The 15,936-nt window shown below is 41.4% G+C and overlaps 1 protein-coding gene and 1 long non-coding RNA gene across 3 annotated transcripts in view; one reads left to right on the forward strand and one right to left on the reverse strand.

Moving 5' to 3' along the window:
* Positions 1-5,058, reverse strand: LOC121071276. Its single transcript, XR_005820498.1, has 3 exons — positions 4,448-5,058; positions 3,860-3,920; positions 1-599 (listed from the first exon to the last, which is right to left on the reverse strand). It is a non-coding gene; the product is annotated as an uncharacterized LOC121071276 (long non-coding RNA).
* The window catches only part of LOC121071272 (serine/arginine-rich splicing factor 5-like), a 15,768-nt gene continuing 1,612 nt past the window's right edge, over positions 1,781-15,936 (forward strand). The window contains exons 1-7 of one of the 2 annotated variants that reach the window (XM_040559498.1): positions 1,781-1,952; positions 3,710-3,848; positions 7,371-7,441; positions 8,022-8,108; positions 10,398-10,470; positions 14,194-14,267; positions 14,963-15,073. In XM_040559498.1, the coding sequence (XP_040415432.1) occupies positions 3,723-3,848; positions 7,371-7,441; positions 8,022-8,108; positions 10,398-10,470; positions 14,194-14,267; positions 14,963-15,073 (542 nt within the window). In that variant the 5' untranslated portion in view covers positions 1,781-1,952; positions 3,710-3,722. Of the gene's footprint in view, positions 1,953-2,637; positions 2,659-3,709; positions 3,849-7,370; positions 7,442-8,021; positions 8,109-10,397; positions 10,471-14,193; positions 14,268-14,962; positions 15,074-15,936 lie in introns of those variants that run through there. The other variant, XM_040559499.1, reaches the window with a different exon arrangement.

A 15,936-nucleotide genomic window follows, 5' to 3' on the forward strand; every position in this document is an offset into this window, starting at 1 on the left:
TTAAGAAAGCATTCTATGACTTCTTTATTATTAGGTACATTCAAACACTGCCACCATCACTTTAATGAAGAATTTCTCTCCTGCTGCTTCTTAGTTGAATAGAGCAGATCTTTCATCTGTGGCACTGAACCACACCATCCTGCTTTCTGCCATGGAGAAAATAAAACGCCTTCTTCAGGGAAGCAAGAAAAAAAAAATAGCAATAAGCAGATTATGTTTTTAAGCATGCTGATTCCAGCTGAGTGTTTGTTTTCATTTGTAGGTGTGCAGTCAGGACACTAATAGTTCCCAATGGGCTTTCAAATAGGCTTCGGAGACCAATCTTCTTGCGCCACCAAAATAACTAGGAAACTGACATGCAGCTCTACTGTGAGAGTTGTTTTTGCACATGATAACATCCAGAAACACTACCCACATGCTAGAAGCAACACTGCAGCTTCTTCAGATGATGAATTTCATGCCTTCTACTGCCTGTGCAGAGTGTCCACAACCAAGAAAGGCAAGGCAGGAGTCCAGCCCAGCCCAGGCACTGCCGGAGCAGTCAGAGCTTCGTTCCAGACACACAGCCACATTCTTCCCTGCTGACATGATCCCAGAGACTGCAGTGATGCAGGATAAAACCAAAAAATGCTTTAATTGGGCTTCCGGCATGACTTATCTTCATTATTGCCAGTAACTCAAATCCTTATTACTCTCATACCATTCCAAGACTGCCACCTAAGGAGCTTTTTCGTGCTTCTGAGCTTCTTATGCAGCAATCCAAGCACATAGACCCACAGAGGCTCTGATGCTACTCCTGTAATATTGCAGCTCTGCAAGCTGCACAGAATTTGAATAGTCACAGGGCTGCCATTTTGAGTGTCCTTGACAGCCTTAAGAAATAAAGAATTAAACCAGCCTTACAACTGAACATTGTGTTGAAGTTGTAAGACATACTTGTTCCAGCTACAGTCACCCACTTTTTTAGCAACAGATAGTTTTGTTGTCAGATTACACTTTTTTCTTACCGAAAGGGTTCACATCAATTGCCTTGCAGCAAACCTTGGCAGCATGGTGGGCTGCATCAGACAGCATTTGTGGAATATAGAGGGAGGCGATCCTTCCCCTCTCCCCAGTACTAGTGAGGCCACACCTGGGGTGCTGTGTCCAGGTCTGGGCTCCCCTGTACAAGAGACATGGGCAGACTGAAGAGAGGAGCCATGAAGATGATGACGGGCTTGGAGCATCTCCCCGATAAGGAAAGGCTGAGAGCTGGGACTGATCAGCCTGAGGAGAAGGCTCAGTGTGTGTGTATAAATACCTGATGAGAGGGGATGAAGGAGAGGGAGCCAGATTTTTCTACTGAAAATAAAAACACCTGAAATTTCATGTGAATACGAGAGAAGAGTTTGCTTTAAGGGCAGTCAAAGACTGGCACAGAGAGGTGCTGGAGTCCCTTGGACGTGCCCCTGGGCACCCTGCTCTGGGTGGCCCTGCCTGAGCACGGCTCGGACCAGGTGGGCTCCAGGGGTGATTTTGTGTATTGTGGTGGCTGAATTTGCAGGTTATCACCATCCTACAGAATACTAGTTAGAGGGCCCGACAGAGAGCAGCGCTTTAAAGATTGCCCAAAACAGCCGGGCCTCGGGCCGGGCAGGATGAGGCGAGCAGCCCTCAGGCAGAGCCCCCCGCCCGGCCTGCTCGCTTTTGCCACGTCCCTGCTCGGCGGCCTCACCGTGCCGCCGCGCCTACAACTCCCAGCGTGCCCCGCTGCCCCCCCGGCGGCGCAGGGAGCCGGGGCGCGGCCGCGGGCCGGCCGCGGGGCACGCTGGGAGTTGGAGTCGGGCGTCGGCGGTTGCGCAGCATCGGCCGGGGCCGCGCGGCGCTGTGGGTCTCTCCGGGAACGAGGCAGCCATCGCCGCCGCCGCCGCCGCCGAGAGCGCCTTCCCGCAGCACGCAGCGCCCGAGCCACGGTGAGCGGCGGCGGCGGCGGCGGCGGGGCGGGCGCCGAGGGCGGCGAGCGGGCTCCGGGCGGCTTTGCGGGGCCGGGCCGGGCCTGCCGCGGGGCGCCGCGGTAATGGAGGCAGCGGCCGAGGGCGGCTCCCGGCATGGCGGGGCCGCGAGGGGCCGGCCCGGCCCGGCCCTGCACGGCGGGAGCCCCGCGGCCTGCCCCGCCTGAGGCCGCTTTGTGCCAGGCGGCGGGGCCCGTCCCCTTCCCCAGCCCCGCGGTGCCGCTCGGGCAGCGCCCGAAACGAGGGCTGCGGCCGGGCCTCGCCGTGCGTTAACGCGCGGTTATGTAAGGCCGGCCGGCCGGGCCCGCGGCAGGCTGCGGGGGGGGCGGCGGGACCCGCTGGCAGCCCTCGGGGCTGGGCCTACGCACGGGCGTGAAAACGCCAGCGGGAGCCCCCAAGGAGGGGGTGGCTACAAAGGGGATGGCTACAAAGGGCCGCGTAGGCCTTGCGGAGGTAATGCGGCCTTTTCGCATCGGTAGCTGACATCTCAGGCCGTGGTTCCGTGATAATTCAGAGTAATCGAAGTGAGTGCCGTCCCACTGCCCCCCCCCTCCCCGCGAGTAGCCCTATATCTCCCATCTTTCCGCATTCTGCCCCTTCTCCGATGGCACAGCAAGCCAAGCGAACAAGCTACTCAATAGAAACCTAACGGGCATTAACACGGAAGGTGAATCACACTGATCCAAAATACTGCATCCAGAGTGCCTTTCCAGTGCCAGCCCAGTGTGTAGGAAGAACACTCGATGTGCTTTGCAGCCTGCAGTCCTCACACAAGGCCATGTTGAATTGCTGTTCCCCAGGGCTCGGATTCTTTGTGTTTTGTGTGACAGCAAGCTTACCGAGTGAGCCAAATAATTAACGTTTTTTAGTCACAGGAACATAAAATTTTCTAAATTACGTGAACTTACAACTAAATAGCACGCAAATAATCTTTTTTTAAACTAAATGCTCAGATCAATAAGCCAATATTAAAATAAAAAGGAAGCACGTTGTCACCTCTGGGGTTATGAATGTGGGGTGCTTTTCCACTGAAAGAGTGACATAGTCAAGGTAAACAATGGGGCTTCCATAAAATATCCAAAATTATGTATCCTGAATCAATCAATAGTTTTAAAAATCTGAATATCCGGAATAGCCTTTGTTTTTGCCCTTGTTGAAATCTCGTGACATCAAACTGTCTTTTCATAACTGTTTTTTCATTAAAAAACAGAATTTTACGATTAGTGCAAACCAAAATAACTTGATTAATACAGTTTGTCTTTTGGATTCTAATATAACAGTTATTGGATTAGTCCTTTCAGGCAAAAGCAAGCGTTTGAGATTGTTTTATGTTGTTATTCTAATGATTAACATTTTTAACTATTGTTAGCTTCTTAAATTCATCTTAGAGCTTATGGAGTGGGGTTTCTTTTTGTGCTCTGTGGCACAAAAACCTGGCTAGTGTAGCAACTAACAAAACCATTATTTCAGATAGCAGGAGTCTTTAAATTACATGACTAAAAAGAACAAAGGTGGGAGTTCTCTATAGGTTCTGCTAAAAGTAAGACAGGAATTTCTCACTTTTCTGGCTATAGACAAGAGTCAGGTTTTTAACACGTATACCTTGAGGACAATAAAAACAAATTCCAATTAACCAAGTTTTTTGAGATGTAAAAGTGATCTTAATCACCCTCTTTTATATTAGTCAATTTGATAAGCAATGGTGTTTCCTTTCTTAGCATCAGACTTAAGATGAGTGGCTGCCGTGTCTTTGTTGGTCACTTAAGCTCACGTGCTCGGGAACGGGATGTGGAAAAATTCTTCAAAGGATACGGACGCATACGAGAAATACATCTAAAAAATGGATTTGGATTTGTGGTAAGTAGTACCTTATTTTGTCTTGCTTGGAGTTACTAGTCTTGGTAGCCCGAAGTCAAGGAAGGGCAAATGCTGGAGATAATAATAGTTCCAGTAGGAAATGGAAAATATTAACGTACATTTCGGATTGCTTTACAGATGATGTGATTAGTTTTCTTTCACTCATTAAGCTTTTTCCTTGTTTTCTGCAAGGTCTTGCTCAAAACCTTGTTAATATTCTAACTACGTTAAATGCATCCTGAACCTGATTGTTGTCTTCCTTGGCATTTAGATTTTAACCCTTCGTTCTGCAGACAGTATAAATAGCCTGTTAAGACACTATAAAACTCAACCAAATCTTGACCTAGAGAAACGTTTTTATAGTTTCTCTCTCACTCCTAGTCTGCTTGGTCATATTTCTAAATTATGTCCTGGCGTAAAACAAAGTAATTGGCTAAGACAACAGGTGTAATAGGTGCTTGCTGTTGGATTTAAACAGCACAGCTTAAACTGTCGTGCAGCTAAAGTTAGGCATATTCACCATCATCCTTTGTTCATAATGCATATGTTTGTCTCAGGCTAGTAAACAAAACACAGTTCATTGGATCTTAGTTTCCTACCACTGCTTTTTGACCTCCGTGTTCCTAAACTGTTACCCAGTTCTTTGCGGCTTCCCAGGCTGACTGAGGATCAGCCCGTTTCTTTGCTGTTATCTCCCGAGAACTGGCCATTCTGCAGCACCAAATTCCAACTGGAAGGGTGTATACTGCCCTTACACAGCAGTGGGCTTACATGCCATTTGTTCTGCCGTGGTCTTGCTTGTGTGAAGCTATGGGAAAAGAAGAAAAAAAAACATGCTTTGCCTGCTTAAGTTTCATATGAATATTACTTCTTAACTCCTACACGTGCCAGTTCCTGGTTGCAGCGCGAGCTACTTCTTGTTGACTGCCGCCAGTAGGTAAATACCTCCCTCTTGAAGTCTGGAGGTAAATGGCTGGTCTGCAGTTGAGCAGGAGTTTATTTAGTCCATCGTTTCCAGTTGGTGCTACTTCTCAATTGCCTTTCCCTGAGCATTTCTCTTCTCTTCTTGGGCAGGGCTGTTGACTCATTCAGGAAAGCTTCTGTTGAGCTCCTGTACGTGAGTCAGCCAACCTTCCTTCCTCCCTTCTCCAGTTCCTAGGTAGTGGCATTTGCCTTTCAAAGTTTACAAATAAGCTTCAATAATTGTCCCATAACTCTGTCAAAAACATTTAGTTGTTCCCATTATGAAGTTTTTTTCTTCTTTCTGAATGAAATGTTGCCTAGGTAGCTTGTGTCCTTTGCCTTTTCTCCTGTCACCGTGCACCCACGTGAGGAACATACTTCCATCATCTCTGTAACTGCGTTTTAGGTTTTGGAGGACCTTGACTAGATCCCCTTTGAGCCTTCTCTTCACCAGCCTGAACAAACACGACTCTCTCAACCTTTCATCATCTATTAAGTTCTCCAACCTTCTGATCAGCTTTGGTGACCCCCTGCTGGTCCCGCTCCAGGTTTCCAATGTGTGTCTTGAGCTGGAGAGACCAAAAGTGGACAGAGTGTTCCATGTGTGGCCTAGCAAATACCGAGCAGGGTGGAATAATCCTGACTCTTGGCCTGCTGGGTGTATTCCTACAGGTGCAGCCCAGGACATGGTTTGCTTTCGTTGCTGCAAGGCCATACTGCTGACGTAAACCTGGCATACTCTCCATGAGGATTCCCATGTACTTTTCAGCAGAGCTCCACTCCAGCCACTCAGACCCCAGCCTGTACTGCTTCCTGGGATTATTGTGTCCCGTGTGCAGGACTTTACATTTATCTGTGTTAAAACTTGTAGTTTTTGTTGGAGTAATCATTCAGCCTATCATGTGCTCTCTGCATGGTGTTTTTAATTTTTTATTTCTTCTAGTGTGTCTATTTCTCTTCCTAGTTTGGTGTCATCCACAAAATTGGTGAGGGTGCATTCAGTCCTGCCATCCAGGTCATTTATAAAAACATTGAATAGTAATAGCCCTTGAGGTATTCCACTCGTGGCTGGCTGTCAGTCCCTCTTTGTTTTCAGTTATTTAAAATCTGTATAAAACCTTTTAAAAACCAAAGTGATTCTGGTTTAACATTGTTGTAAAAGAAAAAAGCGCAGTTTAGTCTGCTTGATCTGAATCATTGCTTGATCTTTGAAACTAATTATTTTCACTTAAATTCTGTAGATTTCAATACAGAATCTCTTCAAACATAAGAGCTAGTATGTGAAGCTAGATAGACTTGCAGCCATTCAGTGTCTTAGAAACCAGCTGGAATCAGTGGGAGTTGTAGGTGCTAACTACACACCTTAGTGTAGTTAATGATGGGTCTAAATAAGTTTTCCCAGATAATTTCTGCGTCATTGTGCAGGGTTGTGTGATGTTTGGTAGTGAAGCAGATTTCGGTGCGGGATGGGGCGGAAAGCATAAGCCAGTTTTGCTTCTGAAAAGCTGTTTACAGTTATAAAAACGCTTTCTTCCACTTGAAGCTCTTTCTGTTCATTGCTCTCAAGCTACATTTCCACGTTTTTGTTTTCCCCAGAATGCTGTTGGTTTAAGCGTTCCCTATCCAACCGCCTGCTCTCAACGCTTGCTTTCTTCCTTTTCTCCCCTTGCCTTCACTTGGTGTTACCGCACTTGTTCAGCCACATGATAAGCCTACCTGGGAAGCTGATCTATTTGAAAAATAACACTGTCTTTTTCACCCCACCTCCTGCAGCAAGTGTGCTGTTTTTCATCTGGATAGGTTTCTTGACCTAGTTTCCTGCAGAGCTGTACAAACAGCTTTGCCAAGAACCAGTGGGCTGGATAGTGGGCAGGATCTACTCAAGCTGACTAAAGCAGCATTGCTGCCAAAAGTGAAGCAGCAGATTCCATTGCAACAGTGTATGGAATTGCACATCACAGCTGATCCGGACCCACAGGTTGCCAGTGCTAAAGAGGGGCTTATCTTTCTTCCTCGTCTTACACAGGCACCTTTTTTCCAGAGTAGTGAGCTGAATTAGCTCAGAAAAAAATCAGAAGTTTTTTTTTCTGTCTTGCTGTTTCTTTGCCAATTCAGTAAAAATTGAATTCTTAGGAGGGTTTTGGAAGCGTGCTGCTCTCCTGCTTTTGATTGCAGTTGGATCAGATCAAGCTGTTACATAGGATTTCCCTGCATGTAGGGCTGTGTTTTAAACTGTATACCTTGCAATGATCCTCCCACCCCTCCTCCAAAAGATATTTTAGATATTTCTGTAATAATTCAAGTCATTTAATTTATTTTATGTAGATTCCCCAAATAATTATACTGAAATAGCCAAGGGAGGCAAAAGGAGTGTGCAGAGTGCAGGTAGAAGGAATGGTCCTGGCTTTTCAGTCATTAATGTGCCAGGAGTCCACTCCCTTGTTCAAAGTTCTGTCTGCTACTTGCTGCAGAATTTGAAAATTTATAAAGAAAGCGTGTTTTCTAGCATTTGAATATTCTATGAGGGAAAATAATTCTATATTCCCATTTCTTTTATAGGAATTCGAAGACCACAGGGATGCTGATGATGCAATTTATGAACTAAATGGTAAAGAGTTGTGTGATGAAAGGTAAGCTGGATACATTTTCCTTGAAGGTCAGCAAGAGTGTTTTGCATCTAGATGTGGCACGTTAGCTTGTGCTGACGCCTGTTTGTCATGGCTCTGTGATGTGTTACACCTTCCGTAACTTCATCTGAAGAGATTTATTTGGATATGTTGACTTCAGAAAATAAGTTGATGATAACCTTTCATCATTTGGGGTGTTGCCCTTCAGTTTGCAACAAGATGGTCAGTAGTGATTGCATGTTACAGTCGTTTTCGTTTAGATTGTGGAAATTGGTTTTAGGTTATTGGGTTGCTGTTACTCCTTTTGGTATCTTTTTCACTCAGTGATTAATTTTGGGCTCTGTTTCAATTACATTTGCTAAACCAATTACAGACCCATGACAATTTTCATGAAAGTCTTGAGGGAGATGAGTGAGGCAGGAGAATACCATTGTTCTGCCTCTTTAAGAAATGCCAGTGACTGTATTATGAAGTATTGCTTGTAAGGGCAAGATGCTTCTTGTTTGTGCACATGTGGTTCCAGTTGCGAAAGATTTCAGTCACTCTCAAATACTTTTTTTGTTCGCTTGTTTTGTTGCATAAGGGTTACAATTGAGCATGCTCGAGCCCGAAGAGGAAGGGGCAGATTCCCGCAACGGTTCAGTTATTACCAGTCGACGAGCGGATCTAGGTAGGTGGTCTGGACTCTGTTTCCTCAAGCAGAGTGACTGAAGAACTGTACTATACTATTGCTTTCTTCCCGTGCGTGGAGCTAGGGATCCAGCTCTGTTTTCCTTGCGGAGCTTCACGGCAGAGGTTTTACGTTCTCAAACCTTGGAGATCCATTACTGTTATTTACCTCTTTTGGCTGAGGAGAATGTGGTCTTTAAAGCAGTTTAACTGGCTCGCAGAGATTCACAAACACCTTCTGAAATGCTCCCCCTCCTTGTTGTAGGCACTGCATTGGTCTCGCTTCCTACTGTTGTGTAAGTGATGTGAAGGATTAACGCTGCAGTCGGGTTGGCTGTTCTTAACGCTAAATCAAGGAAAATGCCAGAGCTTCTCTGCTGAGGTTTCTGTCATTAAACTGAGCTTACAAGCTAAGTAGAAGTGTTGTGGAATAATAGTTCTCCAAGGTATTTACTATCTAACCAAGCTGTCACGTTTCCAGCTGTATGGTTATCAAAATGCTTACTTCGTCACAGTGCGCAAAAGGAACTGTATTTCAGAAGCAGGGCTAGGGGACAAGATGCTAGCACGTGCAGAAGCATTTAAATACCAGCTTTGCTGACTGAACAGGTGCCTTCTGAGGGAGAGCCTCTGTTCAACAACGAAATCTGAAAAGCAGGATATAGCTCATGTGGAATACCTGTAGTGGACCTACAGTATTCGTGGCCGTGTTTACTTTCAGTGAATTGAGCCAGTGGTGAATCTTGCGCCACGTTGCAGTGAATTTTGTGAAGTTCTGCAGCTTTGCATATATTCCACCAAATAAGCACATTTAGATCTCTGTACTTTATGTCTACCTATCTATGCTCGAAATAATTCACTCTGTAAAAACATTTATAGCTGTGGCCTACACAGAGTAGCAGTCGGAAGAAAGAGGAAGATTTAACTGACGTAAACCTCTGCATTTCTTTCAAAGACAGAATTGCAGCCAGTTACGAACCAGTGTCTGGAACATCTAATTTGCATATGCAAGTATGCTAATTAGATTATTTTTTCTTTAGCGGCAGTAACCTTGATGCGGTATAATTGATCCGAGGTCCAGGCTAAAAGTGGACTTTTAAAGTAGGAAGTGTGATTGGAGGTCGTGGGCGTCTGACGTTGTAGTCATGTTCATGACGTCAGACTGCCGATGCCAGACAGGAAGAGACTTCGGTTTGCAATAATGGAAAAATGAGACTCAGCCTGCCAGTTTTGGGACTCTGGGACCTCTGTTTAAATGCTCTGAAGATCTGGATGTTCTGAAAAAAATTGGGACACTTGGAGGTATGCACTGAAATGAAATTGCCTATGCTTCAGTGTACAAATCAATACGCACAATTTAGGGTTATGGTTTTGTGGGAGGAGAAGATAAGAATAATTTACTCTGAGGTCAGTGTTCTTAATTCTTGAGTCTTTTTGTAGTAATACGAAGTAGTGCCATTGTTAGAATCCTGCATTACTTATCAAAAGGCTGGCATATGTTTTTCCATAGTTCTCAGATCCCTTTGGATTCAAATGGCTAGGATTAGGATCAGAAATAGCCTGCAAGGGCAGTATTTTTTCCGGATGTCTTACTGTTCTTTTCTGTATGAATATTTTTAAGCCACATTTTCATTTTCGAGATGGTCTTTAATCTTCGGTTAAGGGGAAAAAAAAATCCACTTTCATTCAGGAACTGTAAACTGCCTCGGTTATTTCAAGGTAACCAGTTATCTAGATCTCTTTTTACTAAAATAAGAATATTTCTACCCACAAGAACATTGAATATAGGTCATGTATAAATACTGACAAGTGATTTGACATTTAGAAGCATGAATTAAGATGCCATTAAATTATGCCTCAAATTGCTGAGTTGAAGCTGAATTTATCCTACTAACTAAAAAATAAAAATAAAATATTGCACTTAAGATGAATATCCTCCAAACCCCTATGTGTGAGCCAAGCCTGTTAAATGATGAGATTAAACTAATTATTTTTGAAGTTTTTTTATTCTATTAGGCACTTGTTTCAGTGTATCTAGAAAAATGGCAGCTGTATTGACTGCATTGGCATAATGTTCATCATCAAAATGCTCTTTATTCCCCTTTTTACAGCTGTTCTCTTGTAGCGGACTCTTAGGTATGTTTTTGACTAGGGAGAATCAAATCTGCAGTCCAGCAATAAGGAAAATACTTGACTCAAATCTTGCAGCAAACTACAGAAAACATTAAATTTCTTACGTTCTAAATTCCTTACACTGGAGATTTTTTTTTTCCCCTCTGAACTCTTCTAGCCGGTATGGACCTCCTGTTCGTACTGAACACAGGATCATAGTTGAAAACCTTTCGTCCCGTATCAGCTGGCAGGTGAGTTACCATCTTTTCTTTTTTTTTACACTTCATTTTTCTGCCCTGTAGGTAAACTGCTCTCAACCTAATTTTGTATTAAAGCCATCATAAATATTTGATGCAAATAAAAAATAGGCAAAAAAGTCAGTGATTGCTAACAATTAGCATTCAAACAGTTAAAGAAGTCTTTGGTTTCACAGCTGTGCAAATAGTTCTGTAAATAGATTTTGTAGTTGGGAACTGATTCTTGCTTACTTGTGTTTACCAACTGATAAAACATGAAACAACTCTAGATTGTTTCTAAATTACTGAAGAATGACATCTATTCAAACCATGTCATCCTTTTGTAATACAATAAGCATGCATTTGGTTTGATTGAAATGTATGGTCTTTCCTTACATTTTACAAAATACTTATGTGATGCATGACTGAGAAGTCGTAATGCATCGTTAATAAAGGAAGTCTTAAGAAAGCTGCTGTGTAAAGCATGCTTACTGTAGATACTAAAAAAGAACTCTTTCATCTTCTAATGATGAAATAAATCATCTTCTGAAGATTTCTTACCACTTTTCCGTCTTTTTTTTTCTTGCCTCGTGCTAATGTTTTCCAAATTTTCTAGCTGGCTTTTAAACAGAATAAACACACAATCAGTTTCTTCACTTGTTCTGTGCAGTGTACAGTCTATATAGAACGTTTAGTTTTTGTTGAATATTCAAAGACTTGGTCTTGCAGCGAAGTCCACTTGAGGCTGTTTTGCTTGCCTGGAGCTCCACTGATGTGTCTCATAAGAGCTTGGGTGCAGATAAATAGAAGAACTAGGATTGTTCATCTTCTGTGTGGTGGGTTCAAAAAGTTCCTAATTGTGTGATTGTGTTAATTTCCGAAAAACCAGAAAAACAAATTCTGAGTTGATGTAATGAGTTAGTGGATTTCATCTAAATCACTTCTGGGTATGCTATACAATTATGTATTGGAAGAGATCATTAAAAAACAAACAAAAACAAACAAACAAAAAACAGTATTTGGAAACAACAGTAGGTACCAGAGAAGTAAGCTAGAATAGAGTGTTAAAGAGATTAAATCTTACAATGCTGTTCAGTGTTAAATTCATAACTTGGAGGAAAAAATGAACATTTCTGAAACTTTCTTTTACTTTTGAATATTTATAATGGCTTTACGCGTCTTACTGTTTTAGACTGAAGCCCCCCCCCAATATAGTTTTCATGGTGATGAATCTTTAGGATTCTAGTTACATGTTTTAATGACTGTTTTATATGTATAATAAGTTACAATAAGAGACTTTACTTCTTGATACCTGCCTAAAGAGATGGTCACTTGAAGCTAAAATCCATATGCAAGCCTCATTTAGTTTTGAAGCTGCCCTGCTTTGATACTGATACTGTTTTAACTTCTTTTAACTATGCTACTTACACAACGGATTCAAATAGCTAATACATTAACAATAGTGGCATTATTACTCCTTTCTAATCCTCGAGCTTCTGGCAGCCACAACTGATACGGAACCTTGCTTTAAAACTTGTGTGCATCTTTCCATCTTTGGTGTGTGCAGATCCCCATGCTTTGAGAACTTCTGTCTCCTTTAAGAGTTACTGTGTTGAGATATTAAAAAGATAAATGAGTAAAATTATAATATTTCTTTTCAGATCAGCTTCTTTGAACCATTGATGATATTGTTAATAGATAATTTCATACCTAAGTAGTAGACAATTTTGTCAGAATTCTCCTTATTTTAGTGAATGCATTTCTGCATGTTCAGAGCTTTCCAGCCACTTACTAGTTCTTCAGTGTCTGTGAATTTCCAAACAGTTGGGAAACTGGCTCTGTGTTACTTGAAGATCTAACTTTTAATACGTGCTTTGCCTATTTACAGTTGTCCTACACCTTGTTGTCTTTTGATGCCAAGGACAACAGGGTATCCTTGTGCTGTTTAAGGTGAATCAGAACAGTAAAGTTAGAGAATAAAATTTGACTTGGGTTTAACAAACAAAAAACCAAACTAGATAACTTTAAAACATTCCCCAAATTCTACTTATCTTGCACACTTAGTCTCTTGAATAATAACGTTGGCATCTTAATTATGTTGATGTTACTGTTTTGAATTCTATTTCATGATAATCTTTAGGAGTCAGCGTACTGTCTGGCAAGGGGGCCTCAGTTTTAAAAACTAAAATTTTTTAAATTAGAAAATAATGACGTAGTTTAATATTTTTAACTTTCTCTTGATTTACTAGTCCTGGTCTGGTTAAGTTTTCATTGACTTAAGCAGAGCCAAAATTTTGTTCTTAACTTCTAAATTGGGTTAAACATGCTGAGATTGAAATACTACTTTTAATGATGGTGCAGGGCCCATTTTTCATTTGCTATTACAATTAAGTTTCTTTGTGTTAAGCACACGTGAAACAAGGGGAATAATCTACTAGTTTGCATGTGCCAGTTTTAAAAATTAAACTACAGAATTCTAATTAGGATATTAGATAAAACTAAGCCTTCTTATGTCCAGTGGCAAATGTTATAAAGTTTTTCTTGGCTTTTTGTTTTGTAGTCTTTTCTTCCTTAAGCATATTTCTAACCAAGTGCATTTTGAACCTCTTCTAACAACCTTGATTTGGTTAACCCTCATTTTTCTTGTGTGGAGGAGAAAGAACCAAAGATTTGGGGGTTTCTAGTGGCTGAAATTCTAGGGTTTGGCCTGTTCTGAATTTTCCTTTTGGTTCCTGTGACACTCCTGTTTTTTGGCAATCTAGATCTTGGTTTGCCTGGGTTTGATCTCGATTGGCTAGCACAGATCATCCTCGGGTTCTTTAGCCACTTCTGGAGACTATGTCCAGTGCTTTCAGGGCCTCTGGTACCTCGGTGAAGCAAATTGCTATGAGCCATCACTGCCTTTCTCATGTAAGAGAGTTCCTCTTGGCCAGCTAGGTATTGGACAAGCAACTCTTTGCTTAAGGTACCTTCTTATATCATCTGCCACTTGTGGCGTGCTGCGGTAAGTAGTCTGGGACTATAAAATACCAGATACGGTTTGGTAAAAAGTAGTGGTTTAACTTCTGCAAATATTCAGTTGTTTAGTGACCTTTCACATTGTTTTTCTTGTACTTTATGCTACTTTGGGGCAAGTAATTTCATAGTGTGTGTGTGTTTAGCCTCTATTAAGTTAAACGCAAGGATGTCTGTTGACATGACGCTGTAGCGTGACAGAATAATTAGTTGAAATCTAAGAAAAAATGCTCTAATAAAATTATTTATTATATGCTAATTAAACCTATTTGCCTTTAATTTTGTTGTGAAGTTGGGGAGGAGAGCGTATAGAATGAATTTGTCTAAGTATACTGGATTGTCAGTTACCTGGGACGTTAATCCTCATAGTATTAAAATTTGCATTTAATACTATGTTGCTTTTCATCTGATGTAGTTCTGATATCAATGCATATGTTGGTATTTTAAGTTTTGTACTGTTTCCATAACAGCTATTTTGTGATGCAGGATCATTTGCAAAGCATTATTTTATTCAGTGTCGTAAGTGAGGGGTTCTTTCTATATGTAGCTGCTATTAGATAGACTGAGTTTCAGAAACTGATTTTTCTAAATTGTAGGTATCTATAGAGGGGGAAAAAAAAGCATTATGCAGTTTTAGTGGAGAGAGTTCTAGGGGGATGTTGTCTACTGCTAGCTGACTTTTTTGTGTTGTGTTTAAGGCTAAAATGTTGACTTTTACTGCAGGACTTGAAAGATGTCATGAGAAAGGCAGGGGAGGTCACCTATGTGGATGCACACAGAAACAACAGGAATGAAGGGTAAGTTCATGTTTGTATATAAATCTGTGTGATAATGAAAACCATTAAGGCGAGATTATTATTCCTGTAATATAAAAATAAATGAAACGTAGCTGTATGGTCTGGCTTAGCTTGGCTGAAATTTCTCAAATTTAAAATAATAAATAAACCTGTCAGTAAGCAGGAGTTCAGAAGGGGTATTGAACTCTTGTCTGTCCTCCACAATGAAAACAACGTCAAAACAGAAGGGAGGAAAGTCAACAGTTGTTTTCTTTAACTTAGGAGTTATTTATGTATAGCCATTTACGATCTAATTCTGATTTCTGAGGCCAAAATATCGCCTGTCTGTAGCTACTTTGCACTGGTTCAGCAGGCAAAGTCATGAGAAATGAACATAACCAAGGAAAAGAGGTGAAAAACCAAAGAGGGGATTATTTATTCACTGTTACCATTTCCCCAGTTGGTGCAGGTTTGTGTAGCTTCCTGGATTTTTATCACCTCATTGCAGATGAAAGCTTCAGTAATGTTTAAGAAGATGTGAAAGGTTTATGTATGGCTAGGCCTGTTAGGGTCATATTTTCCTGCCATCAAGTTAAAAATTAGCTTTGAGATGATAAAACATCAAGCTGCGAATCAACAGATTTTAAAAGGTTCGAACTTCTTCTCCTTGCTTTCTCAGTTTCTAAATTTTTTTTGTCTTTCCTGTTGGTGTATAGGGTTGTGGAATTTGCATCTTACAGTGATATGAAGAGTGCGCTGGAAAAATTGGATGGCACTGAGCTGAATGGACGCAGAATTAAACTGATTGAAGATCACAGAAGGCATAGGTATGTCAGCTGACTTGATAAAATTCTGCTGAGGGTGTGGATTTGGGTAGTATTAACGCCAAAATTTTATTATCTAATTCTTTGGTCCCAAGCTAAATATCACAGCAAAGAAGCACTTTCTAGCAGTATAAACAGGTTAGGTAAGATCTGACTTGCTAAAAATAGAGTGAATAGAATGCGTTAGGATGAGAGTTAAGGAGAAATTTTTAAAATAAAACAACAATTTATATTTAAAAGGATAAGCTATGAATTTTGATATTAAATTCCTTTTAATTTATTGGGAAACCGTGCATTTCACAGCCCTGTGAAATGCCTCTCAGATTATTGTGAAAGCCAACTTTTTCGTGAGAATTAAAAAGATTAGCTTCCTCGCATTATTCCCAAAGCAGTTCTGCCACTTAGTCATAAAAGCAGGTTAGCTGCAGCTCTCTCATTAAGTCTCTTAAAAATAAATCTATTTCTTTCCATGAAAAAGGGTTGTATAACTAGAGACTGTGTTAAACTCTTGAGCCTTGAAGTGTAGTGGTGGTATGTGCCAGAGCCATTTTTAGCATCTTGAAAAAAACCTAACTAATTCGCATGGGCGTTTCTAGAGAGACTGAAGACTACAGGTATGAATTTTCATTTTTGTGCTTTTCTTGATAAATGGCTAAAAATTGTTTGCTCTCAGAGATTGGGAGGAAGGAGAGGAAGGAGGCAGAAAATGGGAAAGGCCTTTTCCTTTTCTTAGGTGGTTCTTATTTTGTCAAACTAGCAGAGAATGTTAAGGCTAGCAGTTCCTGGTATCCTTGGCCTAAGATGTTATTTGATAGAACTAACAGAAAGAGCAGCTCTCTCAAATAACTGAATGCTGTGCTTAGTGC

This window comes from Cygnus olor, chromosome 5 (genome assembly GCF_009769625.2).
Source record: "Cygnus olor isolate bCygOlo1 chromosome 5, bCygOlo1.pri.v2, whole genome shotgun sequence".
Classification (NCBI taxonomy): domain Eukaryota; kingdom Metazoa; phylum Chordata; class Aves; order Anseriformes; family Anatidae; genus Cygnus; species Cygnus olor.